Below are 27,723 nucleotides of genomic sequence, written 5' to 3'. Positions count from 1 at the left end.
TTATTATTATTATTATGAGTAATAGTGTGATTAAAATATTATTTATATAATGTTATTTTTATTTTAATAAATCCATACACACTTTAAAAATTTATATTTCAATTTAAGATTGATTATATTATAAATTAACAAATATTATATTATATATTATTATATAATATTATATTATATAATTAATAGACATTTTAGTCAGAATTCATTTTGTTTCTTTAAAATGAAAAACGTTTTAAAGTTTTGATGAACTTAACAATAATTTAAATACAAAATTAATATTTCACTGACAATTAATTGTGTGAAGTTTGATTGTTTCAATAATGAAATTTTTATAATATTTTTATTTCTTTATTTGTCTTCACGTATTTCTGCGTAAGTTAACAATGTTTTTAAATATTTTATGTACAATATTACGAAAAAAATAACATTTTTGCTCTATTATCACTAGGAATATAGAATACACTGTACTGTTAATAGTCATGATTGATAAATTGTATAAAAAAATGTATATAAATTGAATTTTTACAAAATTAATTAAACATAGTCGTACAGAGAATGATCGAATTTTTCAAATATAGAAGAAAAATAATGATCGAATACAAAAATATATAAAATTTTTTAACATTAATTGATTCATTAGTTGGCTAAATGATTAAAATGGCATGTAACAGAGAAATTTTTAGGAAATAGTATACAATATTCTTAGTATACAATATTAAAATCTCTCCTCTTGAAAATGGTAAAGAATAATGGTCAATTAATATAAAATTACAATCATTCATATCATCTATAACAATTTTGCTTAATTTCTAAATTTGTTGTTTCAATATGTAACAATGATATTTCTATATTTTTCATCGCATCGTTTATCACGACAACATCTATTAATGAGAAATAATTTTTTTTTAAAATAAATCATATTCCTTTTATAATATGAAGAATTAAGAATAAGAAAAATGCAGATAAAAAAATATCAACTTATAAAATCATCGTTAATAAAATTAAATTTATAATGGAAAAATTCCTATGATGTTTAGAGTGTAAAATTAAAATAATCGTTTTCAGTTTCAAATACCATCAAATCGAAACTTGCAAGTAAATGTTTTGATTTCTTTTAAAACAATTCATTCTACAAACACTTCTCATTTCTACATCAGATCTATTTGCATTAAAAAAATATATATATCAAAGAAATTTACGCAGCAAACACGATATGGTTTCGAACACGTATTATATTACATTATTCATCTAAAAATAACAAGACCACTGATTCTATAAATTTTTACATATATATAACATTGATTCTAATGAATCAAAAATAAAATTTATACGTGTGAATTCTTTTTTTTTAAAATATTGACACGAGTATTGCTTTTTTTTTTGAGCACAGAACGAGTTGAGAAAAAAGTCTCATTCCTAAATGAATAAGATTTCTTCTCATTTTCAATTTATAAAACATTTTTTTTTTTTCTATTTTTTTCTATTTGTTTTGATTTCTAATCAACGCAAACACGCTAAAAATTCTCGTTTTATGTTTCTTCAACAACTATAGAAAACTACAAACATTCGTTGTCATTAAGAAACATGAAAAAATTGACATTTACATACATGGACTAAACGTTGAAAATTAGTCAGAGTGGCCTTAAAATCTATCGATTGCCGCTGCTTTCCGAATTCACTTTCATTTTATTGCTCAAAAGTTTTAAAATAAAGGAAGAACGAAATAAAAATAAAAATATAGTTTTGATTTTTATGTTTTTTGATTTTAAATGCAAAAAATGCATATAAATTATCTTCTTTTAAAAAATTCAATTTTTTTTTAAAGTAAATTTTTCTTTCTGATAAGTGATCCTAAACTTTTGAGCTGTAAGTTCACTAATTAATATCAATAGATTAAATGCAAATTCGATTATCAAAGAATTGTTAGTACAAATTTATTAAATTATTATTATCATTTAGAGAAAAGCTATATTTGAATAATATAGAAATTCAAAACTGATTGATTTCATCAATTTCATCATCATTCATAAATCATAGGACATTATGTCATTATGATTATAATAAAAGATAGTACTATGCAATCAAGTATTAAATTTTATCAAAAAAAAAAAAAAAAAGAAATTTACAATTTAATCTTAAAAACTAATATATTTTGATCTAAAATTTATCAAAAAGTGGAATCAATCAGTGATTTCTAAATATTTATCCTTGATCTAATCAATTCAGAAGCATCGATGATTGCAGCATCCGTTGAAAGCGGCCAGAAGCTGACCAATCCTCACCGTGGAGCAATGGCAAACTCTCTGAGTGTTCACAACGATCTTGACACTCGTTCTCGTGTTCCTGGCAAGTGTTGTTCTCGTGACATCCGCAACATTTCGACGAGTGGTGGTCGTACACGCCTGGATACATCACCTTCCAGCTTAGTTGCTCGTATTTGAGACCAGTGACAAGATACGGAGACAGAAAGGTGATACTGGAGCACCCTGTGAACCGCAAAACTGTTTTGCAAACGGATATAAACATAGTAGAAACTAGCACTAGAACTATCTTTTAATAAGTATTTTTAATAAGTATTTTAAATGTAAATGAGTTTTAATTACATGTACATATAATATTATTTATGATATTATGGGAATAAATGAGTATGTATAATTATATTACAGTTTCGTTAAAATACAATATGTAATTTTGTTAAAAACATTTTCATATTTTCAATAATCATAATATAATATAATATGAAATTTATGAATATTTTAAAAAATTTGATAGTTCTAGTGCTAGAAGTTGAATATGAAGATTGAAGATTTGTGAGAGAGTTTGATAGAAGTATTTACAAAAGAAATGTTAATGCTGATTAAAATTTAGCTAGATAAGATCAAAATCTAGCAAGATATTAGTAAAAAAATACACTCTTATTTAAAAATTTTAAGACTTTGGAATTTATTTATATATAGGACTTATGAAATGTATTATATCTATTATATTTTTTATTGAAAATTGAAAGAAATTAAATATTATTATTAATTCAATAATTCAATTCTTATGTGGCAAAGAAAATATAAAAATATTATTAAGAATTTAATTTTATCAAAAAAATTCATTTACAATTAAATCTATGTTTTAATAAAAAATTTTAGTAAAATTATTAAAGTTGTAAAATTTTTAAACAGAAGTGTATGTACCTTTTTCTTATTGTTAATATGAGGGTGGTAAAAAGTAAAAATTAATTAGAATTTTAATCTTCTGTATTCTTTTCAAATCTTATTTTTATCATTGAATTTTTAATTTCTTTTAAGAATTAAAATTTCTTAATTGAAGATAATATAAATGAATTTGAAAATAAGTAAAACATTAAAAATTTCATTTGAAATATTAAATATTTATCAATCGACAAGATAAAAATTTAGAAAAAAAAAAATTGAAGATATAAAATAGTATTTTTCTAGTAAGGAAAAATATTTTAATAAACATGGGTTGAAAAAATAATATTCTTACATCAAAATAAATAAAAAGTGTATAGCTCTATTTTTTTTTATAATTTCATATCTTTTTTATTATCTCATTATGAATTATTATATACTGACTAAATTTTTAATAAGATAAAGAGTGCAGAAGATGAAATTAAGATAAAATATGAAAGAAAATTTGAAAGAAAAGTGCATCGTTATATAAAATTTTAAAGTAATCTTATATATTTGGAAAATATATAACTATTTATTTAAATTTTATGAAAAAGAATTATAAGACAAAAAAAAAAGAAGAAAAAATAGAATGAACATATGTTAAAATATAATAAATAGATAATCATATTTGTTTTTAAATAACAATCACTCAATTGAATTTTTAAATTTCTTGTCTCATCAAATATTATATATTATTGTATTATAATTATTTTTGATATATAATTACAATTCTATTTTTGGTATCGAAACTGTTTTACGACTCTTCATTTTTCCGAAGACAGTGAAGTAAAACTTTCTACATAATTTTTTCTTTGAATTATCTTTTTCTTTTTATCTCCATTTCTTTCTTTCGATTATAGGAAATTTTCTTTTCATACCCTTATTCCCCATTTCTATAAGCTTTAACATTTTCAATATAAGTGAATTGCTTATTCTTTCAGAAATCTCTGCCTATATTTTAGTTATTTTACAAACATTTTGATAGTAACTTTTTATAAATATACTATGTATATTTATAGAGATATTTTTCAAAAAATATTTAGAAAATAATTTTTAAACCAAAATGAAAAATATTAATTTTTCTACCCATGTTTAATAGCATTTATTTTTTCTATATGCAATATTTATTCTTAAAATTCTAAACTCTTCTTACCACTTTAAATATAATAATTACAAAAAGAAAAAAGCAATGAAAGATTGTTTTAAGAATCGATTTTATTCATCAAAACTATGGAAATGAAATGTAACTTTATTTTACAATTTTTTTTTTTAGTTTAAATGTAAAAAATAAAAAAAATAAGAATAGAAAAAAATAGCTTATAAAATTTTTATAATCTATTAAAAATCTTTTTTAATATTTAAATAATTTAATTGATTGAATATTACTAATATTAAATAATAATATTAGCAATAATTTATATATTTTTTATATCATATGAAAACAAAATAAATAAATCAAAATATTTTTTACAAAAAATGCACATAAAAAACTAATATAAAAATGACAGATTAAAAAACAACGAAGGAAAAACTTAAATGCATTCATAAATGGAACCAAATATAAAACCTTTCACATTGTTTTGATATATAATATCAATTCTGAAAAAGAATATCACTGATTTTTGTTAACGCGTTCCATATCAAAAGCTCAACGTTCAATGTCTGACGAAAACTGGTTATTACTACTGTGCACGTTCTATTATTTTTTATCTGTGTCAGTGTTTTTCAAAATAAGGATTCTTATATAATTTAATTTATAATTATTATTCTTCGATCAAACTATTAATAATATATATAAATAATATAAAATACATAATATTATAATAATAAAATTTAAATTACAAACTATGTTTTTTATTAGTTCTAATATGCTATCACTTAACATATTTAAATAAAGATTCTAATGCAAAAAAAATTACACTACACTTATATTTGATAGTAAAATTAACTACATTTATCCTCGAGTATAATTGACACCATTTCAATTACAACTTTAATACGTACAAACAAGATAATCACAGAAAAGTAGAGGAATTATCTTTATGAGAAAGTAAACACTGACTATGAATAGCGCATAATGGATGACAGAGTCGTTGCCATATTGCAACGAGCCGACGCGTAATTAAACTGTCAACGCAAGATGCAATAAATAATTAATTGTTATGAAGCCACATTATCATGATTAATTTAAATAATTAAGTTAGTTCGTTACAGATTAACAATAAGAATAAAAGAAATAAAAATAATTTGTGAAATATACATATTCATTCATTCAAGTGCTAAATTATATAAGCAAGTCTTGAGAAAACATAACCAGAAATACAGAAAAATTTAAGAACATATTAATTTATAAGAATAATATAAAGAAATATTATATATTTATTATTTATAAAATATTTTCCTTAAAGATGCCTTAAAATACTATAAATAAAAAAGAATAATTGAATAATAATTTTATAAATTCATCATTTATATTTTAATATTAAAATAATCAAATATATGAACTTTTAAATGTTTCATTTTTATAATTATTAAAATATAGATACTTCATATCAAAAATTATTATTATTTTTTATTTCAAATAAAATTTTCTCAAGTCATAATATAAGTTCTCCAGTGTTAAGCATAATTCCAATCATTATCTCTTAATCACCATTAGATTATATTAAATCCACCAATGCAAAATGCGTGGCATGCAAATAAACTAATGCAATTTGTGACTTTCATAATAGAAGCATACAATGAATTTCAACAAACAATATAGCAATATTAATATGAGTAGAAATTAAAAAAAAAGAAATAAAAAGAAACAATGAAACAAATAGATAGCAATGAAGTTTGAGCAAAGTGTGCAGACATAATTTCTCGAAATAATGAATTTATTTTACCAAGTGCTTTGTCCCCCTCAACAGCAGACGGATTCGTGTTTTATTTTATCCGAAAAGCTTTCCGTGGAAAGTTTCAACCGCCTTCGTGAAAACAGTTTATAAACCGACGCGCACGTGTTTCGATACCACATGGAGAAACAAACTTTGTTAGTTAGATGTGAATAATGTACAAATACCTGTTTACCGACCATTCTGACAAGCAGCTTTATCCCCTGTGTTCGCGGTAACGCTATTTTGCTCCTCATCCTTTACAAATTTTATCAGGAACATCGTGAGTGCCCCTGCTATTGGTGGAATACCGGCTAAGAAAAAAGGCAGATCATAGGTACCTATATAAACCAAAAAATAATATAATTGTATTATTAATTTTTAATTTTTTATCTTATAATTTTCAATATGTTAAAAAAAATGAAAAATCTAATACAATAATTTTAATTCTTAAATGTTTAAGTTTTAATTTTGTATTTATTAAAATTATTATATATTATTATATATCATTTTGTTCAATGTATACATCAAAATAATTGAAAAGTTATGATAATAATATAATATATTAATACTGAGAAAAAATTCTTACAATAAAGTGATACATTGCAAAATAGAAAAAATTTATTAATATTTTAATATTATTTTATATTATTTTTAAGCAAAAATCTTGAAAATAAATATTAAATTTTTTTATTTTATAAATGAAGTAATAAAAAGAAATAAATAAATTAATCAATTCATTACCTGAATGATCATATAGAAAACCTGCTATGGGTGGCCCCACAGTCAAAGGTATAGAACACATGCCTAACAGAAATCCTATAGCTTGTGTCGCTCCTTCTCGACCGCATATATCGAATGCAATGGGGCCCAAAAGGGATATAAAGCAACCATCGAATAATCCCATGGCCAAAGAAATAAGTAGCAATATTATAAATGAAGGTGTAACAGGGAGGAGCATTGTGAGAGCACCAATGCTAAAGAATGATATCTAAAAAATAAAAAATAAAATAGTTCTTAATGTTCTTTTACTTGAAAAATAATTGAATATTTTTATGACAAAAAATAATTAAACTTTTCATATATCTTTATTTGAAAAAGTGAATAAAGTCAATATAAATTGAGCATTCTTATCGGATTTTTTATAAAAATATAAATAATAAAAAATTACTTTTTTCTAAAACATCTAAACTTATTTTTTTTTAATTAAATCCTATCAACTGACTAATCCATTCACGATTTTATATTAAGATCTATATCTATAAAACATCATAATTATTTTTAATTAAAATTTGTATTTTTGTTAAAAGAATTTTTAATATTCATTTATTTCAATATATTGATTCAATATATTTAAACATTTTAATATGAGGGAAGAATTTGTAAATTATTTTTCAAAGAAGCCATAACAAAAAAAAGATCAGAAAACACTAGCTTATAATGTAGCCAATACAAACTATAATGTATCAATCAAAAAATTTCATCAATATGTAATTATCTAAATCAATAATTCCCAATCTTTAAATATCATATTCTATAATAATATCAAAATAACTTTTTCACTTTTTAATTTTAATTAAAAGACTATTCCAATAATTCCATAATTTCATAGCAAGAAAATTATATTTTATCAATTTACCTTACTTACAAAAAAAGAGACATTGATCTAAATCCTATCATAAAACATAATACAAATATTAATCTAACGATAAGTATATTTTAAAATTATTGAATTTTAATCCTTCATTTACCTGTTGCAACAATATTCTGTTTACCCTCGGCAAATCAGCGATATAACCGAAGAGTAATCGACCAATACCGGAAGTGATACCGATGCACATGATCGGGAGCTTCCCGTCCGCGTCCTTGAACACCGTCGCCACGAATTTTCCTATGTGAACATACGGGACGAAATATCTGAAACGGACATTTCCATTGATCTGAGAAATTCATGCCAGTACACACGTTGCCTTACACACTTTTATCGCGATTATTCCTGCGATCTTGAATTACAAATCCATGTAACTTGATTAAGAAACAAGTTTCGCAACCAGAAACCGTTACCGCATGTTGGTTGGTTTCTACATCGATTGAAATTAAATTGATAACTCTGAAGCATTCCGTGTAATTATAAAATGAATGATTTAATAATAAGAAAGAAGAAAAATATGAAACCGTGACAACAAAGTTTAAATTGGTTAACCTTATAAAATCATTCACACGTGTGAAGATAATTGCTCATTGATCGCGGTAATACTAACCCGAACAGAGCGAGGGGAATGGAGCTAGCCCACACTACGTAACGTTTTTTCCTCCATATCGAGACGTTTATCACTTGCTTAACACAGTTTTTGAAGCTCGACTTGGATTTTAATAATTGATCCTTTGGCATCGAGTTAACTGGAATAATTGTATTAAAACAAAAATTTTATTCGTTATTTTTTTTGTATAATGAAAATTGAGAAGTGATCGTTATGTAACGAAAATGGGTTTCAAATAAAGCTCTGAAGAATAGAAATTTCGGTTTATTCGAAGTTTCAATTGTGTACGTATACATAAGGGAAACTTACGTGGAATCGGCTTAAAAAGTATAGCGCAAGGCATGACGATCGCCGTGAGCATAGCTAAGAACCTCAACGTGCCTTCCAAACCGAAACGGCGGAGTATGACCTCAATCAGGTACGGCATAAGGATCGTAAATATAGAGCTTCCAGCCGTGACGATCCCATTGACCAAGCCCAAGTATCTCTTAAAATAATGGCCCAAGATCGCTAGGCTAGGCGTGTAGGCAAGACTCGCACCGAGACCGTACATCACTCCGTAGGTCAAATAGAGTAATGTCACCTGAAGCACAGCGATTCTAGAAATAACTCGAGTCGGTTATGATAACGCGAATACCATGATGTAACATCGAGGATAATGATTCTTCGTGAAAAATTGTTTTACGGTGTTTACACTTGATATCCATGACTTGATCTAATAATTTTATTGAAGGTAATATGGTTCTAGGTGGGAGGATTTTAAAGTTGAATGAAAGTTATATGTATATCAGATATTAATTTTGAAATAATTTTTTTTATGACAGAAAATGAAGATAAGAATATATGTTGTTCAAATAAATTATTTTAAAAGTGTTTAAAAGTTTGAAAATAATTATATTTTTGCATTGAATAAAAATCTTTTGTAATAATGAAAGTAACTATTTGTAATAAGTGATTATATTATATTAATATTGGCAAATATTATATTTCAGATAAAAAAAGATTAATAAAAGTATATTTTTTTTATTTTTCAATCATTAATTGTAAGAAATAAGTTTAATATACATGATTTTTTTATATTTTTATTTAAAGTTTCTTATTGTTTCTAAACTTTTCATAGTGTAAATAATTAATATAAATCTTATTTAATCTTATTATTAAAATAATATGCTGAAAAGCAAATCATTTTAATGACGATTTAAAGTTAAACAAAAAATCAATTTATGTCAAATATTAATTTATATATATATAATATTAATTAATTTTGAAATAAATTTCTTATAAAAATGGGACAATGGATCTAGCATATATCGTTTATATCACACATATAGATAATTTTATAAGTATAATGAAATCAATGAACGAATATAATTTATAATTAAATAATTAAAAAATTGTAAAGTACACATTACAATTAATTTTAAATATTTATCGGATTAAAATTGTATTATTTTTAAAATAATGAAAGGTAAGATTACTAATATTCATTAAATTAAAAATAAAAATAAAATTGAAAAAAAGAAAAGATTAATAAGGTTTCATAAAAATAAGTGAAAAAAAAAAATAATTTACCTTGCTAGAAAATATCGAGGATAGAAGCATACCACTGGATGCAAGAGCACCACCCAAAAATGTGGTCATCTGAATCCCAATTTTATCAGTGAGAATGCCAGAAATTGGCGATAGAAAGAACGTTGTACCGATGGTTAATGACCCTACCAACGCTGAAACAAAGGCATGATCGCTTTCGATAATTTTTAACAATTTTTGATACGCGTAGAAATGTTCTAAACTTCAATGAAACAACTATTACCCGAAAATACAATTCTTCACGTAGAAGATATTTCAAAATTGGTGTACAACAAAAAATAAGAGAAAAGTGCAAAGAAACTATTATAAATGAGATTTTTAGATTTTTAAGAAGAAATTTTGTTTTCGAATAAATCAATTTTGAAAATCAAATCTCAAGTATACATTTTATTAATTTTTTTAATAATTAAACAATTGTTAAAAGATTGTTTTACATAAAACAATTAATTAAAATGTAAAGTTAAATTTTATTTCAATTCTCTTTTTTTTTAAATTTTATATATTCAAATATGTTCAGTCTCAAATTAAATATGAACGAACGAATATTCTATGAATTTTCAAATTCGATTATCTCGAAAACAAGTTTTTTATTTAAAAAAAATTGTATTCCATATTTTTTATTTATTTTCGTAAAAAAATTATTTTTTGTCACTTCCATGCACTCCTGTCAAATTCACTTCTATCCAATCAAGAATTATCCAAAATCAAATTCACCTGTATTTAACATTTCTTGAAAATAAAATTTTAAATGGACAAATTTTATTTTATACTTTCTATTTATTTTATACCCACATGGAAATAACATAATAAAAAATTATTCAATTAATTAAAAATATAATATTTTTTAAAAAAATAATACAGTCTAAATTTTATAAATATTTTTTTCCTTTCAAATCCACATTTGAAGCAACGTTTTTTATGTAATATACAAAACTCCATTTGTAAAGAATGACATCAAAAGAAAATAGAATACAAAAACGCTACCAAAAAAAACGTTGTATAATAGAATTTTCAAATATAATAGAATTTTTCAATAGTAGAATATTCGAGTGATGAAGAAATTCTGATAACAGAAGTTCTATTAGATTATGGATATTATGTGAGTGAACGTTTACTTTGATCTTGATATTGCTTAGTAATTTTAAACTTCGATAACATTCTTTTCTAACTTTTATTTAATACCACGTAATATATTTCTAATAGGATAAATCGAAGAAATTTTTTCTATTTTAAATATATAAAATAAATTAATATTATCGATTAAAAATATTCAAAAATATATATATATATATGTTACTTCATAATCAAATTATGTTTTTCTTTCAGGAACATTTTGCATTGTTTATATTTTATATATTATTTTGTGTGCCGACACATGCGAAAAATGATATTTAATCTTAAACATTCTCGCAATAATTTAGGTCCCTCATAACAAAATTTCATTGAATACTCGTAATATTTGTAATATTGGTGAGATAAGTTAAAAAAATCTTTATTAAACAATTATTACATTCTAAGTTGTTTAATTTTAATAGCTAATATAATAATAATCAATACAGAAAAATTTTAATCTTTTTCTGAAACAATGTAATAGCCTGTTAATATTTTTTAAAGTAAAAAAAAAAAAAATACAAGATATTTAATACATATTCATTCATGCAATTTTAATCTCAAATAATGAAGTAATTAATTCTTTATTTTCTTTGTTTAAAAAATTATATTTCTAATAAGTCTAAAAATTAGAAAGATAATTTTAACTTTGACTTGCTTAGAAGGGACTTATAACTAAACTGCAGACATTTATACAAATTCATATTTTAATAAAAATTGATAAATAGATTCTGAAATATATTCTCTGAATAATATAACAAATATTTTATTTCAAATAATTATATGTATGTAAGCTTTGGAATACAAAAATTAAATCTTGAAGAAATGAAAAATCATTCTTCAATTAAATCAAAATAAAAATTATTCATCTCTTATTTTAGATCATATATTGTTGACTATATATTGTTTAGTAAAGACCTAGTTCTACTTTAAAGAGTAACTACCCCTAGATTAATATTATTTGACCCTCGTTACTATTAATGTCCATTGTAATTGTCGATTAATTCAGATCCAGGTTGTTCAGGGCATTGACTTCGCAATGATTAGCCTAATCGATCGGTTTAATTGATACGTTAGTTGATAGAAGTAATTATTCTGTACTTCACTTAACAACAATTAGATCTTAGAAGACGTCAATATATATAGAATATAATTTTACAATGTCGAGATTTAGGCCATGGACACAAATATATTAACAATTATTTCAATTCAGTACTTATTGCTCGCATTCTTATTAGAATGTTCATTGATTTGCACAAATGATCTGAACGTAATTGTTTAATTGATCTATTTGTTAATTCACCAATCATTTTTATTTTTTATTTATGAAGCGTATTTTTATGCAATACTAATTTAAATACTAATTAATTATCGATTAACAAATAACAGATATTTAATAAAATTCTAAGATATAATATATGGTAAACAGTAATAATAGCGTGATGTAACATATAGATCACTTTTACTTGATATATGTGTCCAATTTGAAAAAAATTACATTATCAAATTCTTGATAATTTTTTGAAATATGAAAAAAAGAATTAGATGAATGAACGATCAGACAGTTCAATGATCCACTTAACAATCCACAAAATGTAAATATATTTTATCATATAGAACAGATATGTAAAATAGAATAGACATAAGATAGAATAAACATAAAGAATAGATGTGTAATAAAAATGATGAGATAATACGGTTGGTTAATTGCATTTAGGATAAAGATTGAAGTAATTAAAATAAAATAAAAAAAATCTCACAAATTTTGTAATTTTAGTTTTCTCTTCTTTTGTCGTATATGAAATATTAAATAAAAAAAAGTAATTAACTTTATAAATAATTGAAAGAATTAAGAATTATTCCATATACATTCCATTTATCTCTTTCTCGAACACAGAGATTATATTCTTTAGGATACGTCGTATCTTTATAATCCTTTCGAATCCTTAAAAGAACACAAAAGAATATGAAACACGGGACTTACCCGCCTTCGAAGATGCTGCCGTTTCTCCAGACTCAAGTAATCTCTTCTGCAACTCTAAATAGATCAACGAGTACGTGTTTATGACGCTGAATAGAACACCATTAATAACGAAACTGCCTATCATAATCATCCAAGCTCTGAGACCACCATCAGGTGGAACGATCGCGTTACAATCATTCACTTCCGGATCTCTTCTTGAGGTGTTCATCGACGCCCAATCATCCTCCTCCTTGTCCACTTTCTTCGATTTCATGACAGAAGTGTCAATTTTCATCGATGAATGATCAGCTCGATTGGACTCCAATAGGGGGTTTGCCTCCGTGCTAGAATTGGAGATCTGTTGTTCCAATTGTTGCGGATCCCTGTTGTTCAAGGGATTGAGGATCCCGTCAATGGTATTGGAAACCCCCGTAGAATTCATCTTCAATTCTGTGGTCTCCGCGATTGTCATTGTTCAGATTTTTTGACGATTTTCGCCGCGATATGTAATGGTGATCTAAAAAGAAAAATTATATGGAAAAAATAAATTTGTAAAAAAATATATAAGTAATTGTAATTTGATGATAGATTAAAAATATAGAAGAGGATATAATTAAAGAAAACTTGGATGAATTGAAAGTTGAAAAAGGATTCTTGTTATTCAATTATAAAGTTGTATATATACGTATAACACGTACAATTTTATGATTTGATTAGATATATATATATATATATATATATATAGATAACAGTCATAGAAAATGTATGATATCATATAATGAATAGTTTATTTAAAAAATTTAAATTCAACTTTGGAAATTTGCTTATTCATCATTTCAAATCATCAGAAAATTAGAAGATTAATAATAAATAGCGAATTAAGCATTCATCTTTAATAATAAACAGTCATCTTTAAAAATACTTAGATTACTAAATACATTATTATTCTTAAAAAACAGAAAATATTCTTAAATTTTAATTTGCAATATCTTCAATCTTTGATATATAAATAATAAAAAGTCTTTTTTTCTTTCAAAAGAATTAATATAAGTTTCATTCGTAAAAATATAAGTTATATAAAAAAACACATAGATAAAAAATATTTTTCTTTTAAAATAATGATAAATCAATTTAAATATAAGTGGTGTGATTATAAAATATTATGTTCTACAGAAACCTGTGCGCATCTTGACAATTCTATAATTCATTACAAAAGTACTCTTGTTGTCGTTAAATTATCGTTCTCACTACGAGGAACCATGTCAAAAGCATGTGCCGACACATGCAAAACGTGATATTTAATCTTAAACATTCTCGCAATAATTTAGGTTTCTCATAACTATAAAATTTCGTTGAAATAACTCGTAATATTTGTTCAAACATAAATAAATTTTGATTTCTCAATTTAAAAATAAATATAATTCTAACATTTATTGAAATAAATTGGTAAAATTTGCAATTAGATTAAATTTTTTTTAATTTAAGGATAAGGATAAATAACATTGAAATATTGAATATTTATAGAGAAAGTAATATTATTTTACTTGATTCAAGAAAACAAAGTCTAAAGATATTATCAATGGAATAGTTGTGTTCCTTTTGATAAAATATAGAATAATAATATAGTTTGCATGCACTTTGATAATAAATAAATTGACTTAAATTAAACAAAATAAGACAGATAAATCGACTTCAAGGAAATGCAATAATCTTAAAAATCTATTAATCCTAGGATACAAACATTCTCAATTCTTATGAATAAAGTTTTATCAATTAACCAAACAATAATGCTGATTTATTTGAGAATTTTTTGAAAAATAAGCTATAAGGAAATAATATTGTAAAATTTAATTAAAAATTAATGAAATACTACATAAATTTATTCTAAGACAATTATTATCTGAGAAAAAGAAATCTTAAAAAAAAAATAATTATAATTGTTAAAAAAATATATAATAATTAATCAAAGATAAAATAATTTTACATTAATTAAATAAAGTTTTGAAGATAATAAATTCTACAAATGTATATATATATAATTAATACTAATATAACTATATATATATTTTCTGGTTACCTATCGATTTTAATTTTCAATAAAGATTTTTTTAAAAATTGTTCAAACTAAATTTTTTCAATATTAATGTATTATAATATATTAAAATATATATTTATCAATATAATGTTTTCAATTTTCAGAAACGAATAAAAAGAAAAATACAGAAAAAGAAAACAGAAGAGAAAAGCATTGTATCGTAAAATAGTGCACGCCACGATCATATTAAACAATTCGTATGCCTTATCACGTGCTGATAAATGTGCATCAAGCTTGTACGTAAGTACATATGTACACATGTTTCTAACACGATGATAACTCAATATATCAAAACCAATGGCGTAACTAGCTTTGGATTAAATATCATGTAACATTTTTTACTATTTTAAAATATTTCTTTTTTTATATTTATTACATTGAAAGAATATCCTGAAATGGAATAAAAAATGGTATTGCGCAATTTTATCTCATCATTATTTACATTGATTTCTATGTGTCAATTTATCGTCATTTTTTTATTTATTACATTTAAAAAAAAAAGATTATAGTAGAAAAAGATAGCTTTTTAATGACAAAAATATCGATCAAGATATTAATAGAATAATTAATAAAATATTCTTATTGAAATCAAAAAAATATTTATAATTAATTTTTTTCTCCACAATTTATTTATATATCTATATAAAATTTTGATAAGGAAAAATTGGAGGAAATTCTTCTGTTTTCGAGTAAGACTTGATATAAAGATATATGAAAAATTTTTTTAGCTTATTTCCAATATTACGATTTCTATATAAATCTATATAAATAATATAAATCAGATATAACTAATTTAATCATATCACTAATAATGAGAATACATTGCATATTGTATAATTAATAATAATATTGAATATTTTATTTTATACATTCATAATAATTTATACATATCATTTAATTCAATATTTGGAATATAAAAAAAAAATTATTTTTTTATTTAATCGCATAATTATTAAAATATTAACTAATACAAATATCATATAAAAATGTAAAAAAAATTAAATTAAAAAATTAGTTTAAAAAATTTAATTTACTCCTTACTTAAATTTTTTCCAGTGGTCTTCAAATATGAAAAAAGAAGATAAAGAACTGTAGAAAAAGAACTGTATAAGTAAAACAAAAAACTAATAAAACTCAAAAAGAAAACGATAAAACAATTGTAAAAAAAGAATTCTATAAAAAAGAAGAATAGAATTAATAAATTTCAAGAAAATATGATGTAACATATATAAAAAAAAAGAATTTACTAAATAGCCAAAAATAAAACTCTAAAGAAAAATAAAACAGAATTAAAAACAGCATCAGTTTATTGTCATATAATCATTATTCACCAATAAATTATTATAAAAATATTATTATTATTAAATAACAGATTATTACAAAAGTCTGCGTTTACTATTAATTAATATTTGTTTTCAAATGATAATTTATATTTCAATAATAAATGACAAACAAAATGCATGATACATAAATATCATATATTACAATGATGATTTATGATGAAGAAAATTTTGAAATATTTTTAATTTATAAAGAAAGTTAAACAAACAAGTCTTATTCTGATAGATAATTTCTAAACAAATAATTTGAAAGATAAAAAAAAATAATTTTTATTCTCTAAATGTTTTTTATTGAATATATATTAACATAAATAGATATAAACTTAGTAATAATAAGAACAATATTCCAAACCTAATTTAATATAATATAATCTAATCAATATTTACTGATTGTTCAAGAAAAATTCAAGAAGAAAGAAAATAAAACATTTAAGATAAAAAAATATAAAATAATAATTGTAAAAGAAAAAGAAGAAAGAAAAATTAAAGAAAATATACCTAAAGAATTAAAGTAAAAAATCGCGATTTCATTTTCATATCGCGTTACGCCAAAGATTAATAGATCAATCAACACCAATCCATGTGAAACAATTTATCTTAATGTGCAATATTATGCATTCTTATATATATGTAATATCTCGCACTACAAAATAATCCATGATGATGATGATGATGATGATGATGATGATAATAATGATGATTATGATGATGAAGAAATAAAAACTATGACTTGAAAACATTGCAAATTTTCAAACGAGAGGGAACAGAGAAAAACAAGACACATGCAACTGTAGTAACGAAGTGTCAAAGCACTTTCTAAGAACATTAAACGGTCGGGAGTTGCTTGGTATTTGTATTCTAATTTATAATGATCAAAAGTAACGAGTACAGCGTAGAAGGCGAGCATTTTTATATTCGTATTTAAGATGATATGAAAATACATTTAAGTAAGAACGATAAATTTTCTACAAGAATTTATTTCATATTTTATCTTAATTTTTTATTACATTTCACTATTATTGTTTGTAATTTTGAATTTTTTAAACGCTAATATAAGGAAAAGTTATAAACAAAAAAGTTATAAATAAGTTATAAATAAAAAATAAAAATAAAATTACAAAAATAATATTACATTGATTTAACAAAAAAGTTCCACAGATTTAAATTATTCTTTCAAAAGCTCTTCAATCGACATTTAAACTCATCCTTTTTCATTTCATTAACATTACAATATAAAATTAACATTTTACACCTAAATTATTGATTTTAATTGATATTTCACATCTAAAATAATAATCCAATTATCGAATAAAATTTAGTTAATTCTCTAATTATACTATTCTTCAAACGTTAATTAATCGTCGAATTTAAACTAACAAAAGATAACGTTAAAATCACTTGTGATAACAAAGGAAGAAAGAAGAATCAAACAACACGAACCAATTAAAATTAAACGGTCGAATCTAGTTGAAGAGAAGCCACGAACCAACGATAATACAATGGGGTTGTTGCTCACAAGGGAAAAGTAGTGATCGTTTATAAAGAAACGAGAGGAACCTTCTGCCAAGTTCTTCGAAATACACACCACCGAGTTTCTTACTGTATAAATCATAATTACAAATTTCCGACGCGGCATAATACGATCTGAACTACGTTTTACGTTTATGCTGTCAGTGCACTTTGTTATTCGAAATTAGTAGATTCAAGAAGATTGCTCTCGCATTGACTGAAACTTGGAAAATAAATCTGTAGTTAAGAAACTTCCGCGTAAATTTTAAACCATGTGCAGATAGAAAACTTTTTTTTATAAAATAAACGTCAAATTATTTTTTTTTCACGCATTTTTCGAGAAAAGAAGATTCATTGTTATTAAAAAATAAAAGTAATTATAAATAAGTAGATATAAATATGGATTACATATATATATATATATATATATATATATATATATATATATATATATATATTGTGAAAAAATAATATATAATTGAATATATGATTAAAATATCGCTTTATTAAAAACAAAAAATTTAAAAATTCATTTTTTACGGAAAATATCATTAAAATAAAAATGATAAAATTAAAAATTATATATCATTGATAAAAATGTGATAAAGAATTTCCGAAATTTACATTTATTTTAGCAACAATATATATGTACGAATATTAATTGAAAATCATAAAATCTGCTTCTTTTGACCTTGATATAAATTTGCATTCGAATTGAATAAATCAAGTGAAATGTATCACACTTCGATTTCTATATCTTCTATATTAATCACCGATTAACCTTCTCAAATTGTAGACTAGATAATAAATAATTGATAAAAAAATATATCTCTATAGAAAAAAAAATAATTCGTTAATTCAACATAAATTTAACAAAATATAAATAGCAATTTATTATATTTTTCATAATTTGTCTAACGAAAAATTAAAAATTAAATCATAATTTAAAAAAATAACAAAAAAACAATAAATTTCTTATTAAAAAAAATAAAATAAAATAAAATAAAATCCTATAAAAAATAGTAATTAAAATTTATATATCTTTTTAAATTATAATATTAAAATTTGTTTTTATATTAAAATCTATTAAAACAAGTTACTATAAATTCTAATATATAAAAATATGTTTATAAAATTAATTTTTTAAAATTAAATAAAATAAATAAAATTAATTTTTAAATGAAAATTAATTATTCTTTATAGTACTTACACTTTACTACTACTTAAATTAACTTAATTTAACTAATTGAGAAAAATTGAGTAACTTGTTCAAGAATCAGCTGATGAGTTCTATTTAATTGACCAAAAAAATTTATTGTAAGCGAAGGTATTATGAATCGAATCATAAATAATTATTTTAATACATAATAAATATTAATTATGTTAAAATTATCATATAAAATTTGATACATAAATTTTATATAAATTTAATATAAAATTTAATATACAAATTTGATATATAATCACAAAATATTAAAATTATTACACAAAATTTGATATAATTACAAAATATTTTTTCAAATAATTAAATAAATAATAGTACATTACCTATTAATCTTCCTAAATCACTAATTCACTATCACTATAAAAAATTATGTTGATAAAATGATTCCTCAAAAAAGCAGTTCCTAACCTTCATCTATTAATTTAAAAAATCATAAAAGAGTTATTGTTCACAATATCAAAATGATCGAAATGACAAAATTATTACAGCATTTATCATAAAATTACGATTGGCAATAATACTTCAAGAAAGTTATTCTGTTAACGTAACATTATCAGTATAACATATGCATGACGTTCCTGATAAACGAAAAAGAACATGTAAGAAATCAAAGGAAAAATAAAGAAAAAAAAAAGAAAAAAACAATTATTTTCTAAATCTAACCACAACATGACGCCGATTGTTTTTTAGATTTACACTATTCCTTCTAATCTAAGTCCTCTTAATCTGTCCATTTTTAATTTTTGTCAACACTATCGTTCAGACGGGTCGCGTGCAACAAAATTACCGATCGATTTGACACGATGAAAATCTTTGAGAAACATTTTCTGTTCTGCCGAATTCACAATTGAAAAATTCTTTTATTCTGTATAAAATAAAATATGGCACGACTAGAAAGTAATACGAACGAACGAACGAAAATAGAAAAGGTTAACTAATACTGAACTGAACTGAAAATAACAAAAGAAACAATCGAAAGGAAAGAAAAGCACGTGCAGCAGGTAGAAATGGAGGGAATTCGAAAGTAGCGTCTATTGGGTTTACCAGATTCGATTGTTCGGCGTGCTTGCAGCGAAGATAACGCGTGTCCGCGCGTCTCGTCGCGTCTTTGACCAACGACCACACTATCTCTTTCTGCGATCCCTCCACCGATCCAACCGACGACAGGGTCGGGCATAAACTGAAGTGACTAGCGTTATTCGACGATCGAACGAGAGGTCGAAAGTTCCGTAAGAAGAGAAGATTAAAGCGCTAGTAACGAACGAGCGAACGCGAAAGCGATGGACGAAGAAGAAAAAAGTGTCTCTGGGCTGTGAATTGACATGTAGTTTCAATATTATACGATGTATTACTGAATCATTCTTGCTCTCTAATTAAATTGAATTTGATATTCCATCTTAAATCAAGTGAATCGATTTTTTTTGCAAATTGAGAATCATTACACGACGAAACACAGGTATAAAGGAATACTAATTGTTTGAGTGATAGTGAATTGAATTTCAAGAATATATAAAAAAAAATCCTGCTCAATAAAGAAAAGTATAGAAATGATATATTTTAAATGTTAGCAATTTTAAATAGATAATAATTCAATATAAAAGATCTTGGATTTATTAAGAATTAATTTAGAGCTATGGTTAAATTGATCTATATTGGTTAGAAAGAATTTTGTATTTATTGAAAATAAGGAAAAAAAAAATTAAAACATTGAATATTGAATATTAACAAGTTATAGAAAAAAATAAAAAAAATATATCTACAATTGCTTAGGATTTCATCAACAGTTAGTTTTTTAAAAATTAAATAATAATAATTCACTAATAATTGATAGAATTTTATTAAAATAAAATTTTTATTAATGCAGACTATAATAACCTCAATTTTTTTTTTATTTTTTAAAGAAAAATATATATTTTAAAAGTATAAAAAAGTTGAAAATAATGAAATATTTATTTTTTATTTAGAAGTCTAATAGATTAAAATAATTTTAAAGAATCGAATCTTGAAACAATTATATGAAAAAAAATATTAAATTTATATTATACAAGAATTAATAAATCAATAATATTCAATCATTTATTATTTCATTTATTAAATGCGTAATCGTTGCTACTATTTATTACAATTTTATCATAATTTAATCATATAATTAATATATCTACTCTGAAGAGGTGTTTATTTTTTTTTTTTTTTACATTACAATTAATTGTAAGTTTTGAAATAATGAAATTGAAATGACATAACCAATGCATAACCGTTATGAAACCGTTATAAATATCATATAATATCAATTATATAGAAATGGAAATAAACTTATATATGAATCAGAAAATATTTTTTTTCATACTATTTCATACTTTTTTCATACTTTTTTCATACTATTTCAAAATTTATTTACGATACTTTAAAATTGTTTCAATTAAAACTGATATCATAACTGTTTTCGACTTTTATAATTTAATAATAAATGTTATAAATACAATTACAATATATTAAAATTCTAATTAACTAAGTTATTAATAATGAAATATACAATTTTTTTTCATATTTGTTCTAAAAATATGTTTCCTTTATGGTATTATTCTTATTCTCTTTAATTTTTCATTTTTTTTAATTTTAATCAAATATAAATCATTTTTATAAAGTATTTCAAAATGAAAAGCTTTTTTCAAATAATAAGAATATATATATATATATTTAAAACTATGACTCAAAAATATTTCAATATTTGCATTAGAATATCGATTTTGTATTATATTTGATTCTAAATAATTTATTTTTTTGCACATATCATGAGTTTTAATTTTGATACTAGTATTAGTAATTATAATAGTAATTTATAAAAAAAAATATCATTTATATACTTTTATTATTCTGTAAATATAATTTAATATTTATATTATAATTTAATATTTTTCTGCTTTGTCTTGATATAAATATCTCGATTAATCTATCACGAATTATATTAAAAGTAAAAAAAAAATTGAAAAAATTCAATAATTATTTAAATCAAAATTATCTTATTTTTTTTTATTTTCATTATAATTTGATTATTTTAAAATGCAAAAAGCATAAAGCAAACATAAATATGCGATAAGCAAAATTTATAAACTAATTAAAAGTACACTTATTAAAAATTTATTCCAATAATTGATATTTTTAAGTTCTAACTAAAATTATGATATAATATATGATATATAAAATTTTTACATGTAATGAAGTGAAGTTTGAATAAAAAAAATAAATGTGACTATATGATAACCTATATTTTACTTCATATTTAAATTTGTAATATTTATTATTAAGAAACTTAAAAATATGTTTTTTATAAAAGATTTTATTGTTTAAATAAATCTTGTTTTATTTTGAATTATTATTGTTAAACAATTTATATTTCATTATTAAATTTAATTATGTAATTTTTCTTAAATATCATAAAAATTGTACTATTCAAAACTAAAAAATATAATATATTTTCATATTATAATATATTTTCATATATAATTTAAACTATAAAATAATTTAATATTTATAAAAAGTGTTATCTTGTTCTAAAAATGCAAAATATATTTTAAAAAATATTAATTTAATACATGTAATAATTATTATATACCTGATTTATTTTTTTCATCTTATTTTCAACAACTTGGAGATTTTGACTTTATTATGGTTCACTATAATTATAATACAAAATTTATTGTAAATTTGTAATGCAATATTTGAAATAATACTTCTAAGAACAAAATGCAATGTTATTATATTTATATAAATTCTTGCAAATAACAAAGAGATTTGAGTGGCCTCAATAAATAAATAAATTAAAAAAAAATAAATGCACAGTGAATTCATAAATAAAATTATTAATAAAACAAAACAAATTTAATTTATAATATAATTATATTAAATATTAAAAAATTATAAATCTATATAAATAAGAATGTGCTTAAATATGAAATTTATAATTATTTTTACTTATTTATTATTATATTTTAATTATAATAACAATCTTATATATGATTTTAAATATGATAACACATAATAATATTATAAATTTAATAAACTATTATATTAATAACTTTATAAATTTTAACATAACTTCAATATTAATCTTATAACTATATAAGATTTATTAAAAATATATTATTGCTATATAAATAAAATAATAATTATAAAGTAATTTTAATTAATTTTATTTATACATTCATACATATATCAATAAATATATACAATATTCATATAAATATTAATTTAGATAAATGCAACATTAAAATCATGTATATATATACAATAAAATTTTATCACATAATTATAAAAATATTTCAGTAACATAATTGTCAATAAAAATCTTAAATATTTTAACTTTTTAAAAAATTAACGTAATTTATTCAATAATATAATTTTATATCTGAATTATTCTCTTTTATTACATATGATAATAAATTATTGCCAAATAGACAGTGTTTTTTCATTATTTAAAATGATAAACTAAAAATGAATAAATAATAAATATAAAATATCAATAATAAGATTAATCTTTTGTGATTTTAAATTAAAATTTACTAATTGTTTTTTCAATAAAATAAGTTACTTTTATTAAATATTTTTTATATTAAAAATACAATATATTATATTAAAAATGAATATTATAAAATATAACAACATATCACAAAAGCTGCATATGAAATTAGAACTAATTCACTTCATATATAATAATTAATAAAAAACACTTTTATTGAGGCCACAATATTCAATCATATGTATTTAAATACAATTGAATATAATTCATTTTATCTCACCATGATATTTTGCAACAAATTAACAATAAATAAAATTTTGAGCGATTATATAAATAATTCATTCAGTAATAATACACTTTCAAAAACTTTGTAATAAGAACTTATTAATTTCATTGATTGCAAATTAATAATCACATAATATTTTTGAACAAAATAATAATACATCAAATACGACTAAAAAATCTAATCGATAAAAGACATGCACTGTCTAACCTTATATTTTGTAATATTGTCACAGTATGGTTTTTAAGAAAATAATTTTCAAAAAAAATTTTTTATTATAAAAATTACATTTTATTATTCAGCTTAACTAATCAGGAATGTAATATAATAGTAATAATATATTTAAATACACGTGCATAAACAAAACCTATTATTAAATTGTTCTAAAAACACTTCCTACTAAAAATCCCTAATATTGTCTAGATACAAAATATTTTATTATTAACATTACATTTAAATTTATTATTTATAAATGATTCAGTAAATTTGATTTATTTCATAAATGATTTACATTATAGAAAATTTATTTATTATGAAAAAATTTTTATTTGAATACATATTTATACTTTTCTTTAATTTATATTTATATTTGATATTTAGAAAATACTATTATATATATAATTATTTTAAATTTTACTCCCAAAACATATTTCTTTTTTATTCATATTAAAATAAAATTTTTAAAACTTTTTAAAAGATTATTGGCGTTTGAAAACTAATTTATTCTGTAATTCTCCATTCTCAACGCTAGATGTCATAATAAAATGTTAAATTGATATATCTATCTTCTATCAACTTTATAATCAATGATGAAAAATGTCAAGTGTTTAATTGTACAATCTGGCAGTTCAATATAAGGATTTAAAATGACTTCTGTTGACTGGGATGAAATTAAAAGATTAGCAGCTGATTTTCAAAAAGCACAATTAAGTTCTACATTACAAAAGTATAATTTATTTTCATAAAACATATTTTTCTTTTTTTAATAATTCTATATTATTATAATAAAATTTATAATAAATTAATTTTAAACAGCTGTAGAATGAAATTACATTTTTTTTTATAGATAAAATAAATTTAGTTTATATTTAAAAAAAACAATTTGGTATAGATCTGAAAAAATTTGTATTTGCAATAAATTTTTTCAAAAATAATAATTTAATTTAGCATGTTTTATCATAAATTATGTCTCATATTTTTTTATTATATTTTTTCTAACATAGATTATCAGAACGCAATTGTGTAGAAATTGTAACAAAGTTAATTGAGAATAAATTGTTAGATGTAATATTTACTAATGATGGTAAAGAATATGTCACACCTCAATATCTTGGCAAGGAAATTAAAGATGAATTATATATTCATGGTGGAAGAATCAATTTAGTTGATTTATCACAAATTCTTAATGTTAATTTGTCTCAAATATCTAAAGTAGCAAATGATTTAGAAAGACATAATAAAGGATTAAAAATAATACTTGGACAACTTATTGATAAAACTTATACAAATAAAATTGCTGAAGAAATCAATGACAAATTAATCCAACATGGGTTTATTAATGTGTCAGAATTGACAATTCATTATGATTTACCAGCTGACTTCTTACAATCAATAATTGAAAAAGAATTAGGAAAAACTATATATGGCAAACAAGACACGCAAGATTCAAGAGTTTTTTATACAGAAAGTTTTATAGCAAGAAATAGAGCAAAAATAAGAGGTGCCTTATCTGCAATTACAAAGCCTACGCCATTATCAGCAATTTTGGGACAATGTTCTGTTTCCGAAAGAATATTTTTTTGTGAGTATAATATAAATTGCATATATTCATAAAATATAGCAATACATAATAATATGTTTATATTTTAAGCATTATTATGTTTATATTTATAGCAATTCTAGATAGCTTACAAGAAATGAAACAAATTCCTGGTATTGTAGCAGGAAAACAAGGAACAAATAGTCTTTATATACCAACTATATATTCAAAGAGTCAAAATGAATGGGTAGATAATTTTTACAAACAAAATGGTTATTTAGGTCTGTGCTACATTTTATAATATAAAAATAATTAATGATATAATAATAACATATTTAAAATGTAAATATGATCTTTCAGAATATGATGCTCTTATTCGTCTTGGAATATCAGATCCACCAAATTTTATTAAACGTCATTTTCCAAATGAAAATATAATTTTCTTAGATTCTGTTGCTGTGGGTACAAGTATTAGAGATCAAATAGATTCAAATATTGAAGAAGCTATTGCAACTGGATCTTTTGTTGATATAAGTCCTCTTTTACCATCTGTATTTTCTGACAAAGATATGGAAATGCTTCTTAAAATTGCAGAGAAAAAAATAAACAATAATACATATGTATTTGCAAAAACTGTAGTTATGTCTGATGTATTTTTGCAATCTTTAAATAAATCATTCGAAGCAATGGCAGAAGCAAAAGCTAGAGAAGCAGTAGCTAGTGGACAATGGTTTCAAACAATAGCAGAAAATAAAATTAAATCTAAATCAGCAGATTTAATATTTGAAAGCAAAGGAAACAAAAAAGAGGAACGTCGAAAAAAGGCTGCAACTGGTAAAGCAGGTGGTGGTAATCAAGGAAGAGAGACAAAAACCAAATCTACTAAAAAAAAATATTTACAAGGAAAAATTCGCGATAATGAATCCGATGATGAAAATATAAAAGTTGCTTCAACAAAAATTGAACTTAAATTAGTTTATTTAGACGATATTAAAAATGAAATTGCTAAAGATGATAATTTAACAATAATTGATGATTTAGTAGATGAATTAGCATTATATTTAGAACAAAAGATAAATAACTATGCTATATCTATTGCAAATCAATTGGCACAAAACAATAAAACTACTAACTTAAGTGAAATTGAAGAACGTTTAAATATTTTAGTAACAAATATTAAAATATTTGATAAAGGCATTAAACATATGGATAAAACAGATCAACCTGCTTTAACAAAATATTTATTAAAATCTCTTGTAACTGATTTTATAAACGAATTATTTAAATTAGCCGCGCAACAAAATATGCTTCAATTTCCTCAGAATATTACTACTGAAATAAGACAAAAAATATTACTTGACTTACCAGAAGATGTAAAAGAACCCTTAAATAATATAAACAAATCTATCACTGGAAATTCTATAGATGATTTTTTAAATTTTGTAGATGCAGCAATGGCAACTTGTTGTTTAGTATTAAAAAAATATGATAAAAAGAAAGAAAGACCATTTATTTTAGGTCATAGAGAAGCCTTATTAGAAGAACTTAATGGTACCCAAGATCCTGCATTAGCATTACATCTAGTTACAAGTATATTGTTTACTGCAGCAACTCAAAGTGTTTTACATATGTCTGGAAGACATGTATCTACAGTACTTTCATTTCTTCAAACACAATTACAACTTTCAACAATGAAAATATTATTTAAATATCATGGTATGAAATATTTAATAGTTTAAATATTCTATGAATTTATGTGTGATATATTATTATTAATATTAATATATATATTTATATATATTATATATATATATGTAATACTTATATTTCAGATATGGTACTAAAAAATTTAACTTCTTCAGATGAAGAAATAAAACTTGCCATTCAAAAAGATCTAGAAGTTGGATTGATGGAAATAAAAAATATTGCAATTAATTATAAACAACATTTAAAAAATGATAAACTACAAGAACAGTAAATAAAAACACAATTGTATATAAATATAAATATTATTAAT

The 27,723-nt window shown here is 22.1% G+C and overlaps 2 protein-coding genes across 7 annotated transcripts; one reads left to right on the top strand and one right to left on the bottom strand.

Annotated features, from left to right (window-relative positions):
• Positions 1-1,344: 1,344 nt before the first annotated feature.
• On the bottom strand, positions 1,345-24,350 carry LOC413906 (monocarboxylate transporter 10). 6 transcript variants are annotated; one of them, XM_006564034.3, is made up of 10 exons: positions 23,945-24,130; positions 22,762-22,822; positions 13,001-13,496; positions 9,889-10,040; positions 8,626-8,899; positions 8,317-8,455; positions 7,807-7,972; positions 6,800-7,046; positions 6,256-6,396; positions 1,345-2,480 (listed from the first exon to the last, which is right to left on the bottom strand). In XM_006564034.3, exons 3-10 carry the CDS (start codon positions 13,449-13,451, stop codon positions 2,212-2,214), a joined length of 1,839 nt encoding a protein of 612 aa, XP_006564097.2. In that variant the 5' UTR covers positions 13,452-13,496; positions 22,762-22,822; positions 23,945-24,130; the 3' UTR covers positions 1,345-2,211. The 6 variants fall into 6 exon arrangements, 5 of the variants coding, with proteins under 5 accessions (XP_006564097.2, XP_006564099.2, XP_397345.3 ...); XR_003305780.1 differs by lacking the exons at positions 22,762-22,822; positions 23,945-24,130 and adding exons at positions 6,068-6,148; positions 20,193-20,332 and having other exon boundaries at positions 2,351-2,480; XM_006564036.3 differs by lacking the exons at positions 22,762-22,822; positions 23,945-24,130 and adding an exon at positions 24,236-24,350.
• Positions 20,349-27,723, top strand: LOC411483 (E3 UFM1-protein ligase 1 homolog). Its single transcript, XM_003250344.4, has 6 exons — positions 20,349-20,604; positions 24,699-24,893; positions 25,171-25,748; positions 25,841-25,987; positions 26,067-27,422; positions 27,539-27,723. The coding sequence occupies exons 2-6, from the start codon at positions 24,814-24,816 to the stop codon at positions 27,682-27,684; spliced, it is 2,307 nt and encodes a 768-aa protein (XP_003250392.2). The 5' UTR covers positions 20,349-20,604; positions 24,699-24,813; the 3' UTR covers positions 27,685-27,723.

Source organism: Apis mellifera, linkage group LG11 (genome assembly GCF_003254395.2).
Source record: "Apis mellifera strain DH4 linkage group LG11, Amel_HAv3.1, whole genome shotgun sequence".
In the NCBI taxonomy this organism is placed as follows: domain Eukaryota; kingdom Metazoa; phylum Arthropoda; class Insecta; order Hymenoptera; family Apidae; genus Apis; species Apis mellifera.
This window is presented reverse-complemented; position numbering and strand designations above follow the sequence as displayed.

Coding starts and splice junctions, on each gene's coding strand:
- LOC411483 (XM_003250344.4), top strand. CDS start 24,814: ATGACTTCTGTTGACTGGGATGAAATTAAAAGATTAGCAGCTGATTTT. Junction 24,894..25,170: donor TTAAGTTCTACATTACAAAA/GTATAATTTATT, acceptor TTTCTAACATAG/ATTATCAGAACGCAATTGTG. Junction 27,423..27,538: donor AATATTATTTAAATATCATG/GTATGAAATATT, acceptor CTTATATTTCAG/ATATGGTACTAAAAAATTTA.
- LOC413906 (XM_006564036.3), bottom strand. CDS start 13,451: ATGACAATCGCGGAGACCACAGAATTGAAGATGAATTCTACGGGGGTT. Junction 8,900..9,888: donor CCTCGATATTTTCTAGCAAG/GTAAATTATTTT, acceptor GCTGTGCTTCAG/GTGACATTACTCTATTTGAC. Junction 2,481..6,255: donor TAAAGCTGCTTGTCAGAATG/GTCGGTAAACAG, acceptor TGCGGTTCACAG/GGTGCTCCAGTATCACCTTT.